Below are 12,760 nucleotides of genomic sequence, written 5' to 3'. Positions count from 1 at the left end.
GACCTTGGGCAAAAAGGTGGTAGAGGTCCTCAATACCGCCTTGTCCGGATGAAAAATTAGAAAGGGAGGGCGGCAGGAGAGCGCAGCCAACTCCGAGACCCTTCTGATGGACGTGACGGCTACTAGGAAGACTACCTTCCAAGAAAGGAAGGTCAAGGCAACGTCCTGTAGCGGTTCGAAGGGAGTCTCCTGAAGAGCTCCGAGAACTAAGTTGAGATCCCACGGATCCAAGGGTGACCTGTAGGGAGGCGCCACACGGGAAACTCCCTGGAAGAAAGTTTTCACCGGCAACCTATTGGCAATCTTCCGCTGGAAAAGGACTGACAATGCCGAAACCTGACCCTTTAGGGAGCTAAGGGCAAGTCCCGACTCTAGTCCGGACTGAAGAAACTCCAGTATGGAAGGAATAGAAAATACTAGAGGAGATCGTCCCTGTGCATCGCCCCATGAGAAAAAAATTCGCCAGGTACGGTGGTAACTACGCATGGAAATAGGTTTCCTAGCTCTGATCATGGTGGAGGACACCCTGGGAGAGAAACCCGCTTGGCCTAGAATCCAGGACTCAACGGCCAGGCCATCAAAGATAGGGCCCTTGAGTTCTGGTGGTAAATCGGGCCCTGTGAAAGAAGATCCGCGCGATCTGGAAGACGCCAGGGGACGTCGGCTACCAGCTGAACCAGTTCGGCGTACCATGCCCGACGCGGCCAGTCTGGCGCGACGAGAATCACTGGTACCCCCTCTGCCCTGATCTTTTTGATGACCCTCGGTAGTAGGGGAAGAGGAGGAAAAATGTACGGGAGGCGGAATTGGCGCCAAGGCAGGACCAGGGCGTCTACTCCGAGGGCCCGTGGGTCGAGGGACCGAGCAAGGAACTGAGGAACCTTGTTGTTCATCCTGGAAGCCATGAGATCCACATTCGGGGTCCCCCAGCGATGGCAAATCTGCTGGAAGACCTCCGGGTGGAGGGACCACTCTCCGGAGGCGATGCCCTGGCGGCTGAGGAAGTCCGCCACCCAATTTTCCACACCTGGAATGTGGATCGCCGAGATGGGCGAATGATTCGACTCCGCCCAATGAAGGATGTGAGACACCTCGAGCATGGCCGTCCTGCTGCGAGTTCCGCCCTGACGGTTGATGTATGCCACGGCCGTGGCGTTGTCGGACTGGATTCTGACTGGATGACCTGCCAGAAGTCGGTGGAAGTGGAACAATGCTAGCCTGATAGCTCGAATCTCGAGGATATTGATGGCAAGGAGAGACTCCTGAATGGACCACCGCCCCTGAGCTGTGTGATGGTTGAAGACCGCTCCCCAGCCTATGAGACTGGCATCGGTGGTCACCACCAGCCACCGTACTGGGAGAAAAGACCTTCCCTGGGTTAGGGAGGACTTCAGCGTCCGCCACCTGAGGGTCTTCCTGACCCGAGGGGACAGGATGAATCGGCGGTCGAGGGAGGACGGGTTGCCGTCCCAAGCCGACAGTAGGTAGACGGAGGTGAAACTGCGCAAATGGGACCGCTTCCATGGCCGCTACCATCTGCCCGAGAACTCGCATGCTGGCGCGAATGGAGTGGGATACTGGACGAGAAAGACGCTGGGCTCCCTGCTGCAAGGCCAAAGCCTTGTCTTGAGGAAGTATGACCAGACCGCGGGAAGTGTCCAGTATCATCCCCAGGAAGGAGATTTGTTGAGACGGAATTGGAAAAGATTTTTCGAAGTTTATCTTCCATCCCAGGCGAGAAAGAGTATCCACCGTGAGAACGACGGACTCTTCGCACGCTGGGTAGGAAAGACCCTTTATCAGCAGGTCGTCCAAGTACGGAATTACCACCACTCCCCTGGAATGAAGAATGGCCATGGCAGCCGCCATGACCTTCGTGAAAACTCTGGGAGCGGTGGTGAGACCGAAGGGCAAGGCCACAAATTGGAAGTGTTCCCCGCAAAAGGCGAAGCGAAGGAACTGCTGATGCGGAGGGAAGATAGGTATGTGCAGGTAGGCATCCTTGATGTCTATGGATGCCAGGAATTCTCCCTTTTCCATAGACGCGACCACAGAACGGAGGGATTCCATCCTGAAGTGTCGGATTTTTATGAATCTGTTTAGCAGCTTCAGGTCTAGGATCGGACGTAGTGATCCGTCCTTCTTTGGGACCACGAACAGATTCGAATAGAACCCCTTGAATCTTTGTTCTAGGGGGACCGGAATGATGACTCCGTCCTTTTGTAGTGCCCGTATTGCCTGGAGAAAGGCTGTGGCCTTTGACCTTTGAGGGCAAGACTGGAAGAAGCGTGCAGGGGGGAGGGAGGAAAATTCTATTTTGTATCCGGTGGACACCAGTTCTCTGACCCACTCGTCGGAAACGACTGAGAGCCAGGCTTGACGGAACAAGAGTAGACGTCCGCCTACTTTGTTGGAGTCCACCGGATGATGCAAGGAGTCATTGGGCGGAGGATCCATGGGATGCGGATCCCTTAGACCCGGGAGGTTTAGGCCTGGGTCTCCAGTTACGATTAGGTCTGTAAGAGACCTGGGCGCCTCGGCCACCGCGCGAACCTCGTCCTGATGCGGGGGTAGAGGATGTAGAAGACCAGTTGGTATTGGACCGAAAAGGCCGAAATGGAGGTTGCTGCTGGTACCGAAAGGACCGGGTAGGCTTTTGCTGGGGGAGAAATTTACTTTTCCCTCCGGTAGCATCCGAGATCATTTGGTCCAATTTTTCTCCAAATAACCGACCGGCCTGGTAAGGCAGGGCTGTTAGAGAACGTTTAGAAGCCGAATCTGCTCGCCAATCCCTGAGCCACAGGGCTCTCCTGATGGAAATTGCATTGGCGGCTGCCTGTGCAGCGCAATTGGCTGCGTCCATAGAGGCGTTGACTATGAAATCTCCGGCCTGCGCTATCTGGTTAACCAGTATGCTGGCTTCTGGAGGTAAATCACTGGTGTTAGAAGAAAGAGTCTCGGTTCAAGAGACCATAGCCTTAGCCACCCAAGAGGCGGCGAAGGATGGGAAGAGAGACGCTCCTGTGGCCTCGAAGGCGGGACGAGCCAGATAATCAATCTGGCGATCGGAGGGATTCTTAACGGAGGAACCGTCCGAAAGAGACAGGATGGTCTTGGACGCGAGGTGTGACACAGGAGGGTCCACCGAAGGAGACTGCAGCCAGTCTTTGACTAATTCACGAGAAAAAGGGTATTTGGCCTCGATGGACTTTTGTCCTATGAAGCGTTTATCTGGGCGATCCCTATGTTTTTGTACAATCTCCTTAAAGTGAGGGTGAATGACAAAAACCTTTTTAACACGTTTAGATTTTTTGAAAGACACCACATGTTCGGGTTCCGATGCGGAGTCCTCAGACACCTTCAGGGTTTGGTTAACCGCCTCAATGAGAGAGTCGAGAGACTCTTGGGAGGAGAGGGGGTCCTGAACGTAGGAAATGTCGGACTCATATTCAGAGTCATCCGAGTTTGGGGAAGGGGACCTGGAAGCAGGGCTTGCAGGTACTGAAGGGCCCGCTAGCTCATGGTCAGGGGATGAAACGTGAACACGTTTTCTGGAGCCCCGGGTAGAAAGTGACCGGGTACGCCCCCTGCTGGTAGAAGAATCCATACCATCGTCTGAATCCTCCACGGTCCGACCTGGAGGGGGGCCCCGGAGGGAGTTAATTGCCCTGGTTAGGGAAGCCACAGATCGTGACAGAGAGGTTGCCCACTCAGGGGGGCTAGGCTCTACCAGGTCGACGGCTGCGGCATCAGTACCGGCGTCGGCAAGGGGCGGCTGCACAGAGGGCGAGACGCAATCTGCACACAAGGGGCTAGTGTGGGCTCGGGGCAGGGCCGCATTGCAAGTGGCACATACAGTGAAAAACACTGTGTGCTTCTTGTTACCCTTTTTTGTCTCCTTGGATTGAGACATAGTGCCTTAGGGACAGAGCGGGCAGTATACGCAGTGAAAGGGTTAAGCTTTCTTGAAACAGCTTACCCACGGTCCTGTCTGTGTCCCCAGAGAGAGATATGGCGGTTCTTTATCCAGGAGTTCTCCTTGGAGCGCTGTAGAAGCGTGGGCTCCGTGCAGGGAGAGAGGAAATATGGCCCCCGAGATTTGGAGGGCGCCTCTCGTCCCAGACGAGAAGCGCCGATGTAGGGGGCGGAGCTACGGCCGAGGGAGGAGATGTTTCCCACTGCGGCCTACTCCGGCTGAAGAAGCCGGGGACTAAATTTTTGGGGCCTGCCGACGATGTGCGGCGACGGAGCGCCGCCGAGCACCACCGACCCCCGGTCGGCGGTGCCTCTCCCTGGGGACCCGGACCGCATCGCTGCCGCTAAGGTGGAGCAGGGGAGAGTCCCCTGAAGGTACTTACAGCCGCCATTGTCCCGGTTCTCACAGGTCTGCAGGCGCTTCTGTGAGAATGCGAACTCAATCCATGTACCCTGGATGGGAATGGAGAGGCCCCTGATGCATCAGGCTGCTGTAGCAGAGGGGGGCTGCGGCACAACATCCCCTCCGGACTGCATTCTTCTCCAGATTACATTGCTGTAATGCAGGGTCCTGGAGGGGGTTGGGGGAAATCGGGACCAAATAGGAACCGTTGCCCTGGCGCAAACTTTTCGTGCGCCATACGTCGCAGGAGAGGGACGGGGAGGTATACTCGCCGTGCTCGCCTGTTGTTGGTTCGGGGGAGAGCGGACCCTATGAAAAAAAAAGGACCCGTCGCCCCCTTCACTCCGTTAAATAAAAAATTAAAAATTTACATAAAATTAAAAAATTAAAAATTAAAATAAAATTGGGGTCTGGGAAAAAAGACCCAAGTGCCTCCTAAGACACTAAGCAAGAACTGGTTGAAATTGTATCCAGCGAAGGGGTGTATACTGCAGAGGAGGAGTTAATCTTTCTGTCTACTTAGTGTCCTCCTAGTGGCAGCAGCATAACACCCATGGTCCTGTGTCCCCCAATGAGGCGTAGGAGAAAAGCTTGATAGGTTCAATAGGAAGACACTGTAATGTGCTAAGCACCAGATCAAGGAATCCAAGGGAAGCAGGTAAAGAGGAACAGATATAATGTTTTGAAGCCACATCTTTATGGAAAAGAATGGATAGAGCAGAGACCTGACCCCTGAGGAAGATGAGGGCTAAGCCACATTCAAGACCCGACTGCAGGCTTGTGAGAAGAAACGTAAAAAAAAAAAAACACAACAACAACGGAGTGGCCTCATGAAACTTGCACCAGTGAACAAAGTGAACAAAAAAAAAAAAAAAAGAGGGTGAAAGCCTTGCTTGAGGTCACAGCGTCAGTTCCCAGCGGCCAGCAGCCTACCAGTCCTGGAGCGGAAAAATGCTGGGGGATGGTTCAGGGATCAGAAGTCACGGAATCCTTATGGGATCAGAAGGAGGGAGTGGGGATGCTGCATAGCAGTACACTAGCCCGTGCAAGAGCCTGATGGGTTAAGGGAGGAGGGGCATGGACCCTGGCAGAACTGTGCTCTGTCATTTGGGATGGTTAAACAGAGAGGCCTAACTATCTCCATTACCCTGACCAAGGAGAAGAGTAGCGAAAATTAAGAAACAGAAAAAAAAAAAAAATACACCAATGGACCCATGTCTGCCTCCTAAGAGCCACTAAGATAAGCCGAATAGCCCAACTGCCAGTAGGTGAGTGTAGCCTGCTGAGGAGGAGCCAACTTTCTTAAAGGGAATCTATCACCACATTTGAGCGATCTGACCTATTCATGTGGCCATACAGGCTATAGAATGCTGAAAAGAGTCCTCCCTGTGAGTCTTATAGCAGATTTGTTCTTGTAGAAAAATAATCTTTTATTTCTGTATGTAAATGACCTCTTCCAGCCTCTGGGGCGGATGCTGCATGGAAGACCACGCAGGCTACTCGCTTCATTAGCCCATCTTTCTATTCATCTCCCGTCACCATTTCCCTGTGTGAGGGCGGAAAGCCCGCGCATTAGGAGATTCACTGTAACTTCTCCCAGAGATCTGCGGTACAGAGTAAAGGTACACTCCCGACTTCCATCCTCCCACCCTGCATAGTAAGTCATTTGCAACTTTTCTGCGTCCCGGAGAACATCGGGAGTGAGCATTACAGTGACTTTCCAGCACTTGAGCAGAGTACAAAAGTGAAGACAATACCATATTAATAGATTAAATTGCTCAAATGTGTTGACAAATTCCCCTTGAAAGGAATCTGTCAGCAGTCTTTTGCTATGTAATCTGTGGACAGCCTGCTGTAGGGGTTAAAACACTGAACTCAACAATGTGTCACATATCCAGCTGTGTTGTATGGTTGACTTATCACCTGGTGATTATCATTGCTGTGACTATCAGGCACATGGACCTAATCATCCGACTCCACCCCTTCTGTGATAAGCACCTCACTGTTTATAGCTATGTACATAGAGAGCCTGGTGTGGGCGGGGCTAGCTTTCTCAGCTCTGCTTCTATGTGATAGATCATTGGATTCAGGGTCTCTGTCTTCATCATGCTGCTCTCAGATGGAGTAGCAAAAACCTGCAGACAGATTGTCTTTAAGGTTATAATTCTAAGTGTTTGCCTCCTGGTGGCCGCACTGTACACCCATGGTTTCCTGTGTCCCCCATTGAAGGATCCAAGAAAATACATTTTAACATCAACATAAAATCTCTCTTATAAGAATGTCGGAGAGAACATGTCTGCACTACAGATCACATTCATATAGCAGATGGGAACAAGGAACAGAATATGTACCACAAATTTGCTCTATTTCACATTTACTAACTATATTTCCAATTGTGATTTGAATAACTCACACCACTGTATTTAGTCCCAATGTATTCATGTGTGTGCAATAAAGATAAACTTACTTTTAGGCCGGCGTCACACTCGGCGTAAGACAATACGGTCCGTATTTTACGGCCGTAATACGGAGAAATGTTCCCAAAATAATGATCCGTAGTCAGGGTGTGTCAGCGTATTTTGCGCATGGCATCCTCCGTATGTAATCCGTATGGCATCCGTACTGCGAGATTTTCGCGCAGGCTTGCAAAACCGACATCTAATGGATTTATGTGCTCAAATGTTCGGGAAAACATATATACAGCATATATATATATATATGTATATATATGTCATTGAGACACATATATATATATATTCTGTATTTAGATTTCATTCAGCGCGATATCTGTGAACAGTCGGTAATTCAATTGCCGGCTTTTCATTTCTCCTGCACAAACCCGACAGGATATGAGACATGGTTTACATACAGTAAACCATCTCATATCCCCTTTTTTTTGCATATTCCACACTACTAATGTTAGTAGTGTGTATATGCAAAATTTCAGCGCTGTAGCTGCTAAAATAAAGGGTTAAATGGCGGAAAAAATTGGCGTGGGCTCCCGCGCAATTTTCTCCGCCAGAGTAGTAAAGCCAGTGACTGAGGGCAGATATTAATAGCCAGGAGAGGGTCCATGGTTATTGGCCCCCCCGTGGCTACAAACATCTGCCCCCAGCCACCCCAGAAAAGGCACATCTGGAAGATGCGCCTATTCTGGCACTTGGCCACTCTCTTCCCACTCCCTGTAGCGGTGGGATATGGGGTAATGAAGGGTTAATGCCACCTTGCTATTGGAAGGTGACATTAAGCCAGATTAATAATGGAGAGGCGTCAATTATGACACCTATCCATTATTAATCCAATTGTTGGAAAGGGTTAAAAAACACACACACACATGATTTAAAAGTATTTTAATGAAATAAACACAGCGGTTGTTCTAATAATTTATTGCTCTCTCAATCCATTTCCAGGCCCTCGCTTGGCAAAATAACAAACGCACAAGATACATACCTTCTGATGTCCGATCAGGTACCACGAGGTAATCCATCTGAAGGGGTTAACTAATATTACAGGCACGAGCTGCGATAAACCACTCGCTCGTGCCTGTAATCCCCGGGTGCTGAAAGGAAAGCTGGATCTGTACTTACATTGAGTCGCGGTGATGCGCCCTCTGGTGGATGTTCTCATGAACTGCAGCCTGGGAACTTTTTCCCACGCTCCAGGTCATATGAGGACATCCACCAGGGGGCGCATCACCGCGACTGAAGGAAATGTAGGTCAATGACCTACATTTCATTCATTCGCCGGGGAATTACAAGCACGAGCACACCGCTGCATTAGCAGGGCTCCTGCTTGTAAATTATTTTAACCCCTTCAGATGGATTACATCGTGGGACGTGACGGTTCAGCTGAGGGTATGTATCTTGTGCGTTTATTATTTTGCCAAGTGAGGGCCTGGAAATGGATTGAGAGAGCAATAAATTATTAAAACAACCGCTGTGTTTATTTCATTAAAATACTTTTAAATCATGTGTGTGTGTGTGTTTTTTAACCCTTTACAACAATTGGATTAATAATGGATAGGTGTCATAATTGACGCCTCTCCATTATTAATCTGGCTTAATGTCACCTTCCAATAGCAAGGTGGCATTAACCCTTCATTACCCCATATCCCACCGCTACAGGGAGTGGGAAGAGAGTGGCCAAGTGCCAGAATTGGCGCATCTTCCAGATGTGCCTTTTCTGGGGTGGCTGGGGGCAGATGTTTTTAGCCGGGGGGGGGGCCAATAACCATGGACCCTCTCCTGGCTATTAATATCTGCCCTCAGTCACTGGCTTTACCACTCTGGCGGAGAAAATTGCGCGGGAGCCCACGCCAATTTTTTCCGCGATTTAACCCTTTATTTTAGCAGCTACAGCGCTGAAATTTTGCACATACACACTACTAACATTAGTAGTGTGGAATATGCAAAAAAAAAGGGGATATGAGATGGTTTACTGTATGTAAACCATGTCTCATATCCTGTCGGGTTTGTGCAGGAGAAATGAAAAGCCGGCAATTGAATTACCGACTTTTCACTAACACCGCTGCGTATTTCTCGCAAGTCACACTGCAGGTCCGTGTGGAATCCGTATTTTTCTCGCCCCCATAGACTTTCATTGGCGATTTTTTTGCGCAATGCGCTGACAAACGCAGCATGCTGCGATTTTTTACGGCCGTAGAAAGCCGTATAATACTGAACCGTAATATACGGCTGATAGGAGCAGCCCCATTGAGAATAATTGTGCCGTTTATTTTGCGAGTTTTACGGACGTAATTTCTGCGCTCTTACGTCCGTAAAACTCGCCAGTGTGACGCCGGCCTTAAAGTGGTGGTCCCACAATTACAACTTATCACCTGTCCACAAGATAGATTCCCTGATCATGTGGGACCCCACAATCCCCCATATAAATGGAATAGCCATGAGTGCAACTGCTCCTACATTAACTCTTCGGACTGACAGATCCTGTTCCGCTTAAGTGTATGTCAAGTGGAAGCTGAGGGGCCCATTTTATTTATATGGGGCCATCTATTTCCTGTTCGTTGTGCATGATGTTTAGAAAAGAAAAAAGTTCTGCAGGTGGGACGCTAATATTATATATATACACATATATACATACACACACCGTATATACTCGAATATAAGCTGCCCCCCCCCTAATTTTGCCATATAAAACTTGGAAAACTTAATGACTCGAGTATAAGCCTAGGGTGGGAAATGCAGCAGCTACTGGTTAATTTCAAAAATAAAAATAGATACCAATAAAAGTAAAATTAATTGAGACATCGGTAGGTTACGTGTTTTTGAATATCCATATTGAATCAGGAGCCCCATATAGTGCTCCATACAGTTCATGATGGCCCCATAAGATGCTCCATCTACAAATATGCCCCATATAATGCTCCATACAGTTCATTATGGCCCCATAGATGCTCCATATACAAATATGCCTCATATAATGCTCCATACAGTTCATGATGGCCCCATAGATGCTCCATATACAAATATGCCTCATATAATGCTCCATACAGTTCATTATGGGCCCATAGATGCTCCATATACAAATATGCTCCATATAGTGCTCCATGCAGTTCATTATGGCCCCATAAGATGCCCCATATAATGCTCCATACAGTTAATTATGGGCCCATAGATGCTCCATATACAAATATGCTCCATGCAGTTCATTATGGCCCCATAGATGCTCCATATACAAATATGCTCCATATAATGCTCCATGCAGTTAATTATGGCCCCATAGATGCTCCATATACAAATATGCCCCCTATAATGCTCCAAACAGTTCAATGTGCCACATATCAGCGTCCCTTCTCTCTGCAATGACTGTTCAGGAAGAGGGCGGCGCGCACACTAAAATGTCATCGCGCCCTCTGACCTGAACAGTCATTGCAGAGGAGGCAGAAGAAGGAGCGGCGCCGACGCTGGAACGATGGACAGGTGAATATGAAATACTCACCTGCTCCCGGCACGGTCCCTGGCAGCTTTTCCCAGACAGATGGTCTCTGGAGCCTGCAGTTTCTTCCTCTGTCAGTGGTCACTGGTACCGCTCATTACAGGAATGAATATGCGGCTCCACCCCTATGGGAGTGGAGTCCATATTCATTACTTTAATGAGCGGTACCACGTGACCGCTGAACAGAGGAAGAAGGTGCCGGAGACCATGGGACACTCAGGGACCGCGCCAGGAGCAGGTGAGTATGTGACAGTCGTCGCTCCCCCTCACCCGCCGACCCCCCCGCCTTCCATGATTCGAGTATAAGCCGAGAGGGGCACTTTCAGCCCATTTTTTGGGGCTGAAAATCTCAGCTTATACTGTACTCGAGTATATATATATATATATATATATATATATATATATATATATATATATATATATATATATTTTTTTTTTTTATTTTATTCTTTTTATTTTTTCTTACAAGATACAAAAATAAATGGAGTTCAGACTGACCCTCAAAAATCAAAGTGGCCCCCTCTTCTGTCTGACACAGAAATATACAAGGGACGAACTCCATTCATACATCCATTCATTCAACGATGAGAAATTTGGACATGAGAACAGAGCCAAATGTGGCTATACACAAATCATCTGTATAATACGTGTGTTGTGTTAACCCTGGCATAGGTACAGTCAGTTTCTCACCATATGATGATGATGCTTTGATCTCCCCTTTCTCAACATGTCGCTTTATGTGTTTTAACATTTCTGTTCTTCTGACCACAGTTGAAGAGCATATAATACAGTGGTAATGAGGACTCATTTTACCAGGCACCTAAAAGATCATAAGGAAAGTAAATAATTGTCAAATCACAATAACCAAAAGAAACGAAACAGGCATAAAACTGCGAGATTACATCTGTTATCTCTACACACTGGTTTGGCTGGTATCCTAGAAATTAAACATTATCAATTATCCATCACCTCTAGTGATAATCTCCTGCTGATAAAACACTGATTTTATTGAAACTACAGTAAGCAGAATCGCAAGTAACATAAGGTATCGGGGGTCTTTGCCCTTTCAACAACTGCTCTAAAATCAAATAGTAATAACCAGGTGACAATGCCCTTTAAAGGAGGAGATCTGTCATTAGGAATTACCCAAAGGAGCTAAATACACCATTGCATGCACAAAAAAAACCCCAAAAAAACCAAACAAAAAAAAAAAAAACACACAACACAAGACAACGGATGCTTTTTTTTTTTTTTTAAACTTTTCACTATATCTTTTAGTCTCCTTAAGGGGCTAGAACCTGTGAACAACTGGTTGCTTGTACTATACACCGCAATGCCACAGTCTCCTATGAATATGAGCAACGGCTTTCACAGGAGTACGGTCATGACAGGCACGGGGGTCATCAGCAGATCCCTGGCTGTCATGGCAGCACACCGGCACCCTGCAATGACGTCACAGGAGCCCTGATGGACATGTATAAGGACGTGCCCTCCTGCCAGCATGCTGTAGATGTATTTAACTAGTGCGAGTGGAGCTATTAGAGGCACATGATGGCTGATTATCACAGCCATTATTTGCCGGTAAAGATAGAGGCAAGGCTTGAGTTCCCGCATCAAAGTCAGGGAGTCACCATAGGACGTACCCAAAAGAATCAAAAATAAAAGAGTCTGGAAAAAAGGGAAAGTGTAAGGATGGCACCCTAGTGCGATCTGACTTTTTTCAAAGCTCCACAGACTTGCATTGGTAAGAGTGACCCACGTCTCAAATCAAACGTGTCTCCGTCATTTTGTGTAAACCACTCAGTCTGCAAAAATGTGCGGCTATGTGAACAGCCCCAAGGACTAGAATGGTATGAATTCTATCTGTGAAAAGCTGCTCCCTTGAATAAGCCTGAATGTGTGGTTTTGCAAACTCTTACAAGAAAACATGGATTACCCCATTTTCATTTTGAGCTGTATTCTGTGCACAAGGCAAACAACAGATGCACATTCGGTAGCCTATAGAGAAAATGGAAACAATTTGTTTTAGTAAAAATGTGCAAAAAAAAAAAAAGTATAAAATTACAGCCCCCCCAAAAAATACACAGATGAAAAGAATAAAAATCCCTCACCTTCTAATTCAACAGAGACTTTCCAGTGTAGGTTCTTCAGATGTTTGATGAGCTTATTGATGTGACAGGATCTGTATTTGTTTTGTGGACACAAAGGGCATGGTTTCTTCTCAACTACATTAAATAAGGAATGAAAAAGAAAGATGATTCACTTTAGGCTGTATACGTTTTCTATCGCACTTTGCCACTACCACTTCCATTTAGGATACCCCTGTCCATATGCCGTAGTGGCCAAACTATGGCCCCCACCAAGCTGCAGCAGTGTCCTGGCAGACTTGTCCAATTACAAGTGTGACCTTTCACTACATTTCTCCAG

At 47.8% G+C, this 12,760-nt stretch overlaps 1 protein-coding gene across 11 annotated transcripts in view; it reads right to left on the bottom strand.

Moving 5' to 3' along the window:
* The window catches only part of TRMT1L (tRNA methyltransferase 1L), an 88,795-nt gene that overhangs the window by 56,142 nt on the left and 19,893 nt on the right, over positions 1–12,760 (bottom strand). For all 11 annotated transcript variants that reach the window (XM_077252020.1, XM_077252028.1, XM_077252025.1 and 8 more), the window contains 3 exons: positions 12,445–12,558; positions 12,270–12,331; positions 11,024–11,153 (listed from right to left, as the gene is read on the bottom strand). In XM_077252020.1, coding sequence (XP_077108135.1) covers positions 11,024–11,153; positions 12,270–12,331; positions 12,445–12,558 — 306 coding nt within the window. The remainder of the gene's footprint in view (positions 1–11,023; positions 11,154–12,269; positions 12,332–12,444; positions 12,559–12,760) is intronic.

The sequence above is a fragment of the Ranitomeya variabilis genome, chromosome 4 (genome assembly GCF_051348905.1).
Source record: "Ranitomeya variabilis isolate aRanVar5 chromosome 4, aRanVar5.hap1, whole genome shotgun sequence".
Lineage (NCBI taxonomy): Eukaryota > Metazoa > Chordata > Amphibia > Anura > Dendrobatidae > Ranitomeya > Ranitomeya variabilis.
Note: the sequence above shows the minus strand (reverse complement) of the source record. Positions and strands in the feature narration are given on the sequence as shown.